The 14,245-nt window shown below is 42.8% G+C and overlaps 2 protein-coding genes across 4 annotated transcripts; one reads left to right on the top strand and one right to left on the bottom strand.

The window, feature by feature from the left end:
- Positions 1-838: 838 nt before the first annotated feature.
- LOC120062269 (signal recognition particle subunit SRP72-like) lies at positions 839-10,930 on the bottom strand. 3 transcript variants are annotated; one of them, XM_039012102.1, is made up of 19 exons: positions 10,809-10,930; positions 9,995-10,115; positions 9,727-9,850; positions 7,613-7,756; positions 7,381-7,492; positions 7,239-7,270; positions 6,984-7,108; positions 6,802-6,859; positions 6,518-6,649; positions 6,271-6,399; positions 5,668-5,740; positions 5,375-5,439; positions 5,171-5,266; positions 4,412-4,515; positions 4,226-4,303; positions 3,898-4,035; positions 3,745-3,785; positions 3,456-3,615; positions 839-1,658 (listed from the first exon to the last, which is right to left on the bottom strand). In XM_039012102.1, exons 1-19 carry the CDS (start codon positions 10,918-10,920, stop codon positions 1,466-1,468), a joined length of 2,037 nt encoding a protein of 678 aa, XP_038868030.1. In that variant the 5' UTR covers positions 10,921-10,930; the 3' UTR covers positions 839-1,465. The 3 variants fall into 3 exon arrangements, with proteins under 3 accessions (XP_038868030.1, XP_038868031.1, XP_038868032.1); XM_039012103.1 differs by lacking the exon at positions 9,995-10,115; XM_039012104.1 differs by lacking the exons at positions 9,727-9,850; positions 9,995-10,115.
- A 375-nt stretch (positions 10,931-11,305) lies between these two features.
- On the top strand, positions 11,306-13,828 carry LOC120061996 (leptin receptor overlapping transcript-like 1). Its single transcript, XM_039011785.1, has 4 exons — positions 11,306-11,406; positions 12,185-12,260; positions 12,376-12,562; positions 12,912-13,828. Exons 1-4 carry the CDS (start codon positions 11,391-11,393, stop codon positions 13,026-13,028), a joined length of 396 nt encoding a protein of 131 aa, XP_038867713.1. The 5' UTR covers positions 11,306-11,390; the 3' UTR covers positions 13,029-13,828.
- Positions 13,829-14,245: the final 417 nt, after the last annotated feature.

Here is a 14,245-nt window from a genome sequence, read left to right as displayed (position 1 = left end):
CAGCATGATGCTGCCACCACCATTCTTCACCGTAGAGATGCTGCCAGGTTTCCTCCAGACATGACGCTTGGCATTCAGGTCAAAGAGTTCAATCTTGGTTTCAGCCGATCAGAGAATCTTGTTTTTCATGGTCTGAGTGTCCTTTACGTGCCTTTTGGCAAACTCTAAGTGGGCTGTCATGTGCCTTTTTACTGAGGAGTGGCTTCTGTCTGGCTACTCTACCATAAAGGCCTGATTGGTGGAGTGCTGTAGAGATGGGTGTCCTTCTGGAAGGTTCTACTCTGGAGCTCTGTCAAAGTGACCATCAGGTTCTTGGTCTCGACACAATCATGTCTCTGAGCTCTACGGACAAATCCTTTGACCGAATGGTTTTGATTTTGCTCTGACATGCACTGTCAACTGTGGGACCTTGTACAGACAGGTGTGCCTTTCCAAATCATGTCCAATCAATTGAATTTACCACAGGTGGACTCCAATCAAGTTGTAGAAACATCTCAAGGATGAGCAATGGAAACAGAATGCACCTGAGCTAAATTTCAAGTCTCATAGCAAAGGGTCTGAATACTTACTTAAGGTATGTAATAAAATTTGCTAAAAAATATATACATTCTTTTTTTGCTCATTATGGGTTATTGTGTGTCGATTGAGGAAACAAATATTGAATACATTTTAGAATAAAGCTGTAACATGTTGAAAGTCATGGGGTCTGAATACTTTCCGTTAGCACTGTATATACACATCATTGATGGTTTGGCAGGTAGCCTAGTGGTTAGATAAAGGTAAAATAAAAAATAAATAAAAATTTATAAGACTTTCCAAAGACAAATTAACACAAAGATCAGTTTCAGTTAAGGAAGCGTATTTATTAAGACATAATGGGACACACATTTTGGCCAAAATCGTTTGCTTTCATAATTTTTCCTAAAACAATACGCAAATGATGTACTGCTACGCAATAATAATTAAAAAAAAATTGTCTTTTTACTTTAGACAAAACCAATGCAGGAAAGAAATATATACTAACTTTTGCATACAAAGCTTGCCTCTTTTTGAGTGGGCAAGTCAAGGAAATTAGTTTACGGTCAAAGAACAGTTTTCAAAAACTCAGGCTCAGAGAACAGAAAAAACAAACAGTAAATTTCCTCTGCACAGAAGATACAAATTATAACTAGAGAACTCACTTGCCTACAACAAACAAATAAGGTCTCTGGCCATTTCCATTAGTTCTCCGACAATTGTTTCTACATTTTTTTTAAATCTAACCGTGAAGGAACCAGGCAGGGAATTGAGGCCTATTACTCAATTCATCGCAACCTATTCAACAACTACAAATTGGACAATGTTTGTGGTTTAAAAAAAAAACAAGCTAATCAACTTAAATGACAAAGCACATGATTCTGTGAGTTCTGGGCCGTGTGGTGGTGGTTGCCAATGTGTTGCTCCATATCTGCAGCGTTCTTCCAGTCTACCAGCCACCCTTGCTTCCTTTCTTCTTCTTCTGAGGGGCCTTCTTGCGGGCCCCTGGCCCTGCAGCAGCGGGCTTCTGCTGTCGTGGAGGGACCACGTTGCCGGCAGCGGGGGCCGAGGTGGAGGCAGAGGCTTGGGCTGACCCTGGCCGGGGGGAGGTGGGGGGGCTGCTGGCAGTCTTACTGGCATCCCTGGAAACACAGAAGAATAATGTGTTACCGGCCAAATGCAACAGTACAGGTAAAAAGTAGAGCTGTGACAATACCAGTATTACATTTTTCTTTCCATGGAAAAAATGAACACACAAAGCAGCCCAAACTCTTTGGTCCTTTAAAAACCTGCTGTAAGTAAAATATTGTGTGCCATAGCTAGGAACATAATGACTCTGGATGACAACATAATAATGATGTTTGTTTCCAACATTAGGGCGGTTTAACTATACAGTCGTATCCAAAAGTTTTGAGAATGACAAATATAAATTTTCACAAAGTCTGCTGCCTCAGTTTGTATGATGGCAATTTGCATTTACTCCAGAATGTTTGAATGATTCTCTCGTTAACACAGGTGTGAGTGTTGACAAGGACAAGGCTGGAGATCACTCTGTCATGCAGATTGAGTTTGAATAACAGACTGGAAGCTTTAAAAAGGAGGGTAGTGCTTGGAATCATTGTTCTTCCTCTGTCAACCATGGTCACCTGCAAGGAAACACATGCCGTCATCATTGCTTTGCACAAAAAGGGCTTCACAGGCAAGGATATTGCTGCCAGTAAGATTGCACCTCAATCAACCATCAAGAACTTCAAGGAGAGCGGCTCAATTGTTGTGAAGGAGGCTTCAGGGCGCCCAAGAAAGTCCAGCAAGCGCCAGGACCGTCTCCTAAAGTTGATTCAGCTGCGGGATCAGGGCACCACCAGCACAGAGCTTGCTCAGGAATGGCAGCAGGCAGGTGTGAGTGCATCTGCACGCACAGTGAGGCGAAGACTTTTGGAGGATGGCCTGGTGTCAAGAAGGGCAGCAAAGAAGCCACTTCTCTCCAGGAAAAACATCAGGGACAGACTGATATTCTGCAAAAGGTACAGGGATTGGACTGCTGAGGACTGGGGTAAAGTCATTTTCTCTGATGAATCCCTTTTCCGATTGTTTGGGGCATCCGGAAAAAAGCTTGTCCGGAGAAGACAAGGTGAGCGCTACCATCAGTCCTGTGTCATGCCAACAGTAAAGCATCCTGAGACCATTCATGTGTGGGGTTGCTTCTCAGCCAAGGGAGTGGGCTCACTCATAATTTTGTCTGAGAACACAGCCATGAATAAAGAATGGTACCAACCCATCCTCCGAGAGCAACTTCTCCCAACCATCCAACAGTTTGGTGACCAACATGCCTTTTCCAGCATGATGGAGCATCTCGCCATAAGGCAAAAGTGCTAACTAAGTGGCTCGGGGAACAAAACATAGATATTTTGGGTCCATGGCCAGGAAACTCCACCAGACCTTAATCCCATTGAGAACTTGTATTCAATCCTCAAGAGGCGGGTGGACAAACAAAAACCCACAAATTCTGACAAACTCCAAGCATTGATTATGCAAGAATGGGCTGTCATCAGTCAGGATGTGGCCCAGAAGATAATTGACAGCATGCCAGGGCGGATTGCAGAGGTCTTGAAAAAGAAGGGTCAACACTGCAAATATTGACTCTTTGCATCAATTTCATGTAATTGTCAATAAAAGGCATTTGACACTTATGAAATGCTTGTAATTATACTTTAGATATTTTTGTCAGATGTTACAATGGAATACTGAAGACACTGAAGCAGCAAACTTTGTGGAAATTGATATTTGTGTCATTCTCAAAACTATAAAAAGGTGCCACATGAACAAATCGGGAATCAGACAGGGTTGCGTTGATTTTTCCTGAATTAAACTATTAGATTTATATACATTAAGAGTTTGTGTTAGTGACCAACAATAAGAAACACGGATGCGTTACTCACAGGTCGGATGCAGCTCCTGACGTGGCCCCCTGCGTGCCTTTACCCACTTGGTCCTTCTTCTTGCCCTTCTTCCTGCCCCGGTAGTAGGTGCGCTCTCTCATGGGCAGCCATCTCTCCGGGTCAGGGTTCGCTGTTGAGTCGTAGTTCTTGGGCAGTTTGCCTAAACAGAGGCAGGAGCCAAACAGTGATTCCCCATCCCATTCAGAGATGCTGACTATTTAAATCAGATAGGACAATTCTTTGGGCCACACAGCATGCAGATATTCACATACAACACAACTTTCAATACCCTTCTTTTTCTTCTTCTTCTTCTTCTTAACATCCCCCTGGCTGTGGAGAGAGATAATATTGATAGTGAGAGAAACGCCTATGTACACAGAATGTGTAGAACAGGTAGTATGCAGCTTAATTAAGTGCTTTAAAAAGCTTCAGGTCTCCTCACCCTTGTTCTTTGGGTAGGTTCTCCCCCGTTACTTTAGCAGCCTTCTTTCTGACATAGTTGGCTCCGTGAGAGTTCTCCAGCTCATCTACGTCCACGTTGAACGACATGCTTTCAGGGGAGGGGAGGTGCTTGCTGAGGCTGGGACAAAGGGCTAAGGATATAACATGCCTTTCCATTTACTAGGCAGTTGTATGTACTTTATGATAACAATGGTTATAAAAAATAAAAACGCTTTGACTGTGAATTTAAAACTGCACTAATCAGCGATAGTCATTCAAATACTCAGTCTTATGTGTAGTTTAAAATACTGAGAGCAAAGAAAGGATACGACTTGGCTTTATCTTGATCCACCAAAGAATAAGCCGAGATAAGTTGTGCCAAAGTGTGGATGTCATTGGTGTTTTGCCTGTGGAGCGGGGGGAACTAGTTATTACATTGAATATCAAGCAAGCAAAGAGCAAGCAAAACATTCACCAGCATCACCACCGCACAACAGAAACAGAACATCGCTCACTTCCACAGTTGTTCCAAGTCACTGATGGCTTCCTTTTTCCGTCCGTACTTTAGCTTGAAATTAGCGGCCTCTCGTACGAGCGCCAGGTGAACAGAGGAACCAGGCTGGGATGGCAGAAGACAACAGTTGACAATGAAGTGCTACTATGGCAGCACATTTTCAAAGTTACATCGACTTCGTGATAAATCTAAAAAGGTGCTCGTCTACTTATACCCCTTTCATACATTGGAAGCCGCTAGTAACGGGTCCATAGCGACAATTGATAACCTTCCAGACACACAAAAAAAAGGGCTGCATCAGAAGCGTCTAACTTTTCCAAGCAGAATTCTGCTCCTGCATAGGATGTTCAGTATTGTTTCCCTGACAACAAACGTTGCTGATTGATGTTTTTTTATGTTAGGGTACAGAGATGTGTTTTCTTTCTACTAAATGTATTGTTAAGTCATTGTATTTAACGAACGTCAAAGTACTTTTCTTAGGAGCGAGTGGTCTGCGTGCAGGCAGCAGGGTGGGCACAGGCAGCACGAGATCATTTGATTGACAGTTCTGGTAGCCTAGTGATGGACATTAGTCCCGCTTCAGAAGTGGAATTCCTTTACAGACAAGTTAAATGTCCGTTCAGTGACACTTCAAAACGATCTGCAGAGAAGGTTTCGTGGCGGCATTTAAAAAGCCATAGTGTACCTTTTCAGACAAACAAACATGCCATAGCCGAGGTGCTTTGAAGACGTCACATTCCATGTCAAAGGGGTATAATACCTGTTCAGATTGGTAGTACTGAATAGCTTGGCTGAAGACATCAATTGCGCTGTCGATGTCCTCTTCGTGGCTGTACATTGTTACCAGAGCTGAGATCTGGTGAAACAATGTCAATTTCTTAGTCTTATGATCCTTGTAATGTTTGTTCAGAAAATGTTACATCTATGATTAGATTAAGAACAATAGAAGAGTATAAAAACTAACCATCCCTTGTTTGTGCTTGAAATCTTCGATCGACCTCAAGATGTCACATGCTTTTGTAACGTGACCTTTGGGGAAGACACCGATACATTTATTTATTATGAGGTTTACTTGTAGTCTGTCATATGCGCAAACACAACAGAACTAAATGCTGCCAAAACAAATGAAAAGATAACAGTACCAGGCATCAGTAAAGGCAATGTTTAGCACTAATCTAATCCAATTTATCTTCAATAGGCCTATTTTGGGGTTATTACCCAGTGACAAAAAAAAGGGATTTGGAAAGAGAAGTTTACCTTGAGTCAAATAGAGTTGTGCCATCGTCAATTTGATACCAGATGCACTGTCTGGGTGCTGGTCTGAGAAACGCTTTAAAAACAGAATCACACAGTTAGCATTATACTTGCAGGATAAGGAAGAGATTTATTTTTTGTGCGTGCACTTTTTACCCCCTTTTATCCCCAATTTTGTGATATCCAAATTATTAGTTACAGTCTTGTCCCATCACTGCAACTCCCGTACAGACTCGGGTGAGGCGATGGTCGAGAGCCACGTGTCCTCCGAAACACGACCCTGCAAAGCTGCACTGCTTCTTGACACACTGCTCATTTAACCCGGAAACACCAATGTATCGGAGGAAACACCGTCCAACATGGCCAAACCCTCCCCTGACGACGCTGGGCCAATTGTGCACCGCCTCATGGGTCTCCCGTTCGCGGCCAGCGGAGACACAGCCCGGGATCAAACCCGGATCTGTAGTGACGCCTCTAGCATTGCGATGCAGTGCCTTAGATCGCTGTGCCACTCAGGAGGCAAAGGAAGAGCTTTCTCAATGTCCTATTTATATTCATACATCAACTACACGTATCTCAAGTTAGGATTTGGCCCAGAGTGAGTACCTGAAGCAGCTCTATGGCCTTTGAGTGTTGCTTCTCTCTGCACAGCTGAGCCACCTGGATCAAAACTGGCCGCGGGTGGCCTGGGTTCTGGGACTGGAGGCCTGACGACAGCTTTCTGCACTGGTCCGCCTGTGGGGTATAATGTAACGCAAGTCATCAATGACTGTTTGGATTTCCAGTCTAACCTATTCAGATTGTGCCATGAGTGTGTATAACTACGTGTCAAAATACAACTCAAATCCGATACCTGGTTAGTGTACATAGCCAACAGAGCTTTGTTGAATTCAATGGCCTGCAGCTGCTTCTTAGCCAGCTTGTACTCAACGCCATCGGCATTTGTCAGTTTCACCTTCTTCTTAGAGTCAAACACATTTTGGTCCTGTAGGAGAAAAAGGGGATATGAGCAACAGCTCTGGCCCAAGATCAAAACCATGGGTTCAAACAATAAGAGAACACGGTCAATAACATCTAAGCCTGTTTCAATGTTTAGTCGTTCCTAGCAGTACAGGGAATGTTCATGCATGTACCCACCTTGTTTATTGTAATGATGTTGTTAGCAGTCACAGCTAGAAGTCCCACATCTGACGGCCTAGGATTCAACAAAAATAATAATGAGACAACTCTTCCGCTTTTCTCTTCCTGTGCCTACAATTGCACATCAGCTACAATGGAATGTAATGGCTCAATTGATTCCACTTTGGAGGAACACTCACTTGAGCTTGATGACTTGGTTATAGAGCTGCAGCGCCTCCTCTGTCCGACCCTGTAACTGCATAATGTAGGCCATCTGGGAGTGGATGACAGCCAGCTCCGACTCAACGTCCTCCTCAGTTATATCCTGCACGAACCAGACAAGCCAATTACGATTCAGAACTTGGAAAAAAAAAACAACAGGTGGTGACATTTCTGTCTGTACGCTCAGCCATGACATTGTGAACATATTTATTTCACAGGCATAGAGCACTCACCGAATCCTCTGAGAAGAAAACCCGACAAAGCTCTGAAAAAAATAAACAAAAATGGTCAACATTAACCACGAAAGGGCTGGACAAAAACCTTAAGTGCTACATTATGTAGCAGGATGAATTGCAATATGTCTGTGGCCCTGACCTTCTGCTTCCTGTAGTTTGTTCAGAGCCTCTGTGAGCTGGCCTCGACCAATTAGAGTGCAGGCAGCGTTGTAGCTCAGCTCGTATGTCGTCTCAGACAGGCCAAGATCATCCTGCAAAAACAGGGTGGAATGACATTTGGGAAGATTAAGGATGCCAGGGCTTCAATAACCAAGTGTCTCAGAGGACCATTATAAATAGAAGTCTGTTCTAATTGTGTGCAGAAGACCCACCGGAGAAGCCTTCTCCCATGTGCTCATAGCAGCCACCACGGCTGATAGGTTGGTCTTCCTCTCCTCTTCGTATTCATCCTGGGAGTTCCTGATCAGGTCCGTGTAGACAGCCTTGCACTCATCATAGCGCTCCATACGGTACAGCTAAGGTGAGAACAAAAGGGGAGGCCAGGGTTGTCACCAGTTACCACAATTGATTTAATAAGTCTGACGCTAAGGATATACTGCTTTCCAGAGAACAGGTTCAAATACCTGTCATTCGTGGAAAGAAAAGGCGGAGAGACCGAGGGAGAAGGTTGGGATGCCTTGTTAGGATTCGTAGGCGAGTAAGTAAATCACCATTACCATCGGTTCTATTGGCCAACGTGCAATCACTGGAAAACAAACTCAAAACCGGGGTGTGTACTCAGAGCATGCGCAGACCAACTGGCAAATGTCTTCACTGACATTTTCAACCTCGCTCTGACCGAGTCTGTAATACTCACGTTTCAAGCAGACCACCATAGTCCCTGTGCCCAAGAATGCGAAGGTAACCTGCCTAAATGACTAACACCCCGTAGCACTCACATCGGTAGCCATGAAACCCTAGACTCACTCCAACTCGCATACCACCCCAACAGATCCACAGATGATGCAATCTCAATTCATACTGCCCTTTCCCACCTGGACAAAAGGAACACCTATGTGAGAATGCTGTTCAGTGACTCAGCGTTCAGCACCATCGTGCCCACAAAGCTCAACACTAAGCTAAGGACCCTTGGACTAAACACCTCCCACTGCAACTGGATCCTGGACTTCCTGACGGGCCGCCCCCCAGGTGGTAAGGGTAGGCAACAACACATCTGTCACGCTGATCCTCAACACCGGTTCCCTCTGGGGTGTGTGCTTAGTCCCCTCCTGTACTCCCTGTTCACCCACAACGGCGTGGCAAAGCACAACTCCAACACCATCATTAAGTTCTGATGACAACAGTGGTAGGCCCGATCACCAACAACTATGAGACAGCCTATAGGGAAGAGGTCAAAGACCTGTCAGTATGGTGCCAGGACAACAATCTCTCCCTCAACGTGAGCAAGACAAAGGAGATGACCGTGGACTACAGAAAAAGGAGGGCCAAACAGGCCCCTATTTACATAAATGAGGTTCAAGTGGAACAGGTGGAGAGTTAAGTTCCTTGGTGTCCACATCACCAACAAACTATCAAAGTCCAAACACACAGACAGTTGGGAAGAGGGCATGACAACACCTTTTCCCCCTCAGGAGACAAACTATTTGGCATGGGTCCCCAGATCCTCAAAATGTTCTACAGCTGCACCATCAAGAGCATTATGACCAGTTGCATCACCGCCTGGTATGGCAACTGCTCGGTGTCTGACCATAAAGCGCTACAGAGGGTAGTGCGTACAGCCCAATACATCACTGGGGCCAAGCTTCCTGCCATCCAGGACCTCTATACCAGGCGGTGTCAGAGGAAGGCCCCAAAAATGGTCAAACCCTCCAGTCACAAAAGTCATAGACTGTTCTCACTGCTACCACACGACAAGCGGTACCGGAGCTCCAAGTCTAGGTCCAAAAGGCTCCTTAACAGCTTCTACCCCCAAGCAATAAGACTGCTAAACAATTAATCAAATGGCCACCCAGACCATCCCCTTTGTTTTTACACTGCTGCTACTCTCTGTTTATCATCTATGCATTGTCACTTTACCTCTAACTACATGTACAAATTACCTCGACTAACCTGTACCACCGCACATTTACTCGGTACTGGGCACCCTGTATATAGCCTTGTTATTGTTATGTCATTCTACTGTGGTACTTTTTATTTTTACTTTATTTTAGTAAATCTTTTCTTAACTAGTTCTTGAACTGCATTGTTGGTTAGGGGCTTGTAAGTGAGCATTTCACAGTAAGGTCTACACCTGTTGTATTTGGCACATGTGACAAATAAAATTTGATTTGATCATTATTACTTTGTGGCTGAGGTAACTAGTAATGACTTGAGGCCAGTACATTGGGCCAGTTTACTGTGGCTGGCAGGATTATCCACTGAAGGGTAGACAGCCAAGCAGCGTTAACAACAACTCATGTAATGTCTTATTTTCAAAAAGTCTTACCACTTGGCCATAGAGTTCCTTGAGCTTGTCTGTTTGTTCTGAAACACTTTCAATGGTCTTCAGGGCACTTTCAACTCTGTTCAATCGGTACTCACAGTAGGCTTTTTCAAACACAATAAGCTCACTGAGGAAGAACAAAAAAATAAGTGTTCAACAAGGGTACAACCAGGAATTTCTCTGACCAAGTCAAGTATTTATAGATTTTGCATTGCTACAAGATTATCAAAATGTAACAATATGATCCAGTCATTTGTCATATTCAACAAACCTGCCAAGTACTTTTGAATAAGTGTTCATGACATTCAGTGCCTCTTTGAAGCTGCAATTCTGCACCAGGCAAACTATTTTACAGTGAAGGGCTGTCACGTCTTCCTTGACTTCATGCAAAACTGTGGAAGAAATGCACTTCGGGATTACAATTTACATTAAAATGTATACTTTTTCTTCAGGTCAACGCCATCAAACTAGTTAACTTAATAAAATCTCAATTTGTAGTGCACATGGAAAATGTTTTTGCTCAAATCTATTAAATCACAGTTTCCTGGTAGATACAAGGCTGCTACCTACGGTATGATGGGGCGGCAGGTAGCCTAACGTTAGTGGTTAGAGCGTTGGGACAGCCCGAGCTGAAAAGGTAAAAATCTGTCGTTCTGTCCCTGAACAACGCAGTTAAGCCACTGTCCCCCGGTAGGCCGTCTTAACTGACTTGCCTAGTTAAATAAAGGTTCAATTAAAATAACTAAGCGTCTAGCACGGATGTTGCTATAGTGTGGCTAAGCTAGTAGTTAGCTAAATTGGGACACGTCACAGTGTTGAATAATTCATGTTGGTCAAAATGTGATATTACTGTCCTCAACAACATATACGCTAGACTCCGACTCGTCAGTTGGTAAAATTACTCAAATATAAACAGAAACTAGTTAGTGATTAGCTTGAGTAACGTATAGTTGCTTATTTCTGCTTGGTAACGCTTTAGCTAAGCGCTAACAGCTGTAGCTAGCTATGTTAGCAAACTAGTCAGCCCTTAAACATTAGGTCATAGCTTGACAGTTACAAGCATGTGAACAAGAGCAAAATCCTACTTTTGTTGACAGCTTTTAGGGCACGAGTGAAGTCTCCATTCTGTCCACAGCGATTCACTTCAGTCCACAGCGAAGCAACGGAGCCTCCTCCACTCGACATGTTTCGCTGCATGCGAAACTGTAGCCGGAAGCAAAATGTTCTTCTTCCGGGTTGATAGAATCACAACTGTACCTAAAGAAAACAAAACAAGTGAGGAATCCCCATGCATTTACAAAGACAAACATCATAATACAGCATACTATACTAGCTTATTACATTTTTGTCAATAAAAATGGCATTGATATTAACAGAGTATTAAGAATAAACTCTCTCATCAACACAATAATAATGAGCTAATGTATAGATACTGATACATGGTGGGGTTTAAGCATACACATGCATAAATCAGATGATTTTGTCTGCGATAAATTGATTATTGTCTATTTATTCAAAGACAAATTTATTGTTTTGAGTGACGGATTTCGCGCATGCGCGATGCTAGCTACAGACAGCTCTTTGAAATCGTATGCACGGACTGTTTGATCCAGTAGCAAGGGTGTATTGTTGTCGTGGACTGTGTGACAAGTTTATGTCCTACAGAAATGGCCGGAATTAAAGGTGAGGAAGTTACTATCATACTTTAAGATAATACATTAACAGGATTGCAACAAAAGTAATAAATCACACACACATATATATATAAACGCTGAAAGGATGGATGTGCTGCTAGCTATTAAGCTAACAACTGAGTACTAGCTAGTTAGCCGGCTAAGCTAACGTCTACTAGCTTCGACAGGCCGATAAATAGTAGTGTAGCTAACTATCTAAATAAATATTTTGCCGCTTCGCTAGCTACATATAAACGAGAGATGAAGCAGTAAAGCTAATGTTAGCTAGCTTGGTACCAGGCTAGTTCTGGTAGCGTAGTTTCGAATGGTCAACTAAGCTAGATAGCTAATGATCTGAATCAATGAAATCCACGTTAAAAACTATATTTGCCTTCCTGCCAAACCTTCTGTGTTATTGATTGGTTGTTATGTCAAGCCAGGCAATGAAGATAGCGCTAACTAAGAATGCTATCAAGCTAGTTAGCTATGCAACGATGACTTAGACTTCGATAGCAATTGCATTGTCTCTCCTCACCAACTAACTAGCTATAGCATTGTCTCAATCCTCACCAGCTAGCTAGCTACTAGCTAAATAACATGACATGCAGGAGTTTACAAATCAAACGATAATAATAGCACCTAGCCACCAATTCACATAATAAATGGTAGCTGAAAATAATCAGCATCCCCTCACCCAAGCATTAGGCCAACGGTCAGATGATCAATTATGACCAAAGGATTTAGTCTTACACACACAGCTGCTTAGTTTCTTTACCACTCCTTTCTAGCTCTGATCAGCCTGTCCTTTGGTGGGGCCATTGGACTCATGTTCCTGATGCTAGGATGTGCCCTTCCAGTGTATGAGTAAGTATCTCCATCATATTCAACCTGACTGTCATGATGCAGGCCTTTGTAATATGATGCCGCCCAGATTTAGTATTTTTCCAGTCATAACTGCTGGGAACTTCTCTCTTCACAGTAAATACTGGCCCTTGTTCCTCCTCTTCTTCTACATCCTCGCCCCAATCCCTTACGGCATTTCCCGGAGAATTGTTGACGACACAGACTCGACAAGCAACGCCTGCAAAGAGCTGGCTTTATTTCTCACAACAGGCATAGTGGTTTCAGCTTTCGGCCTGCCAATCATTTTCGCCAGAGCCGATGTTGTAAGTACACATTTTGGGCATTTTTGCATGTGTAGGCTAAGTGGTGTTTGGCAACACTTTGCACTTATACCTGTGCAGTTACAACATTGCGTTAGCTTTGCTGTTAAAGTAATTGCTTTCTATTTTCATGCATTTTTCTTGTTACACAAATGGAATAAGGACCATTCCTTTTAAATCTTGTAGGCTACCATTTGTGTAATAACAATAAATGCTCCATTACTAAACTCCATTACTAAACAACAGTTTAAAAAGGGCTTTGTTTTGCTCAGTCCAAACTACAGATTGAAAGTGTGCAAAGCAGAATTTTGTAACATGTGCGGACTGAATTATTCATGTTTGTTGTTTACAGATTGCCTGGGGAGCATGTGCGCTTGTGTTAACAGGCAATGTAGTGATCTTCGCAACCATTCTGGGATTCTTCTTGGTCTTCGGATCAAACGACGACTTTAGTTGGCAGCAGTGGTAAAATTGGGAGCGTGAGGTTGGGGACTAAGTCTGAACTGTTTATATTACTAGAATTGTTATTATTATTGTCATTATGATTACTATTATTGTTGTTTGTTGTATATTTATGACCTCCCATCCATAGACACATTAAACCAGTGCAATAATTTGATTTAACTGTCATGTGGCACGTCAGACTGACTTCAGGTGGATGTGCTGACTTTCCTTTGTACTTTATATTTGCTCCATGTTTGAGTCTTCTCCATTTATGTACTGTACAGGTTTATCTTTTGAGAGTCAAAATCTTTATAATGTTGAAATCATAAATGTCCATCTTATCTGTGAAAATGCAAAAATGTCAAACTTAATGTAAACCTGGAGTCAGATTGACCTATGGGAGGGATTGTGATTGTCTGAAAGGTGGAAGCTTTTCCTGTGACAAAGATATCTATCTAACTGACAAATGTTGTTACTCCTTTGGGATTGATGGTGTACAATAGCGTGCTGGTCAGTCTTGAGGAAAGTTTCTCCCTCCAAGTGCTGACAGCACAGGATATTTTGTATGGAGTATGTGTTGTTTTTGAAGAGCATATTGAAAGCTGTGGGCTTTAGTCTCTCAGATCGAAACCGTTCAATACTAACGTACATACAGCGTATATTGATATAATACATTATACAATGCACTGTCGCCTATTGCAGTGATCAATTCTAATGACTCGGCTATTCAAATACGTTAATTTGATACTGGCCTCTTGTGCTTTGTTGTTAAGCCTTGTCTAGCATATTCTGTCCCTTTTGAAAAATGTCTAGAAATCATTGTAACCCGGTGTCGTCGTTTCTCTCAAACAAAGTCGGCATCGATTTTTTTGGAGCAAGGTTTAGAAATCATCAAAAATCTTCGTTAGACAGCCCAGGATTAGGGCAGCCGGTGGAAACATGGCCAATTTTAAGATCTAGGCTACTTATAAACATGGGTAATACTGCTAGGCCTGGATTTACCAGGTATTCTATTGGTTTCTATACCTGGAGTAGGAAACGAAGGCTGCACTGTAATTATGTTTCAAAGATAAATGTGGATGTACCCCAGTGTTTACCAATTCACATCCTGTTTTGGCCTATATTTTGTACAGCTGCACTAAAATGTACTCGCGTCCTCTTGTTGAAGGAAATGAGCTCGCCGTATAGGCCAAAACTAGTTTTTAATGTGTTTTTTGTATACCTGCATTGGGTGTGCTGATA

This window comes from Salvelinus namaycush, chromosome 17, assembly GCF_016432855.1.
Source record: "Salvelinus namaycush isolate Seneca chromosome 17, SaNama_1.0, whole genome shotgun sequence".
NCBI lineage: Eukaryota > Metazoa > Chordata > Actinopteri > Salmoniformes > Salmonidae > Salvelinus > Salvelinus namaycush.
This window is presented reverse-complemented; position numbering and strand designations above follow the sequence as displayed.

Excerpts from the sequence above, each read along its gene's own strand:
- LOC120062269 (XM_039012102.1), bottom strand. The coding sequence starts at position 10,920 with ATGCAGCGAAACATGTCGAGTGGAGGAGGCTCCGTTGCTTCGCTGTGG. Across the intron at positions 4,516-5,170 it reads AGTACTACCAATCTGAACAG|CCTGGTTCCTCTGTTCACCT; the intron begins GTATTATACCCC and ends CTGCCATCCCAG. Across the intron at positions 1,659-3,455 it reads TCAGGAGCTGCATCCGACCT|GGATGCCAGTAAGACTGCCA; the intron begins GTGAGTAACGCA and ends CTGTGTTTCCAG.
- LOC120061996 (XM_039011785.1), top strand. Across the intron at positions 12,261-12,375 it reads TGTGCCCTTCCAGTGTATGA|TAAATACTGGCCCTTGTTCC; the intron begins GTAAGTATCTCC and ends CTCTCTTCACAG. Across the intron at positions 12,563-12,911 it reads TTTTCGCCAGAGCCGATGTT|ATTGCCTGGGGAGCATGTGC; the intron begins GTAAGTACACAT and ends TGTTGTTTACAG.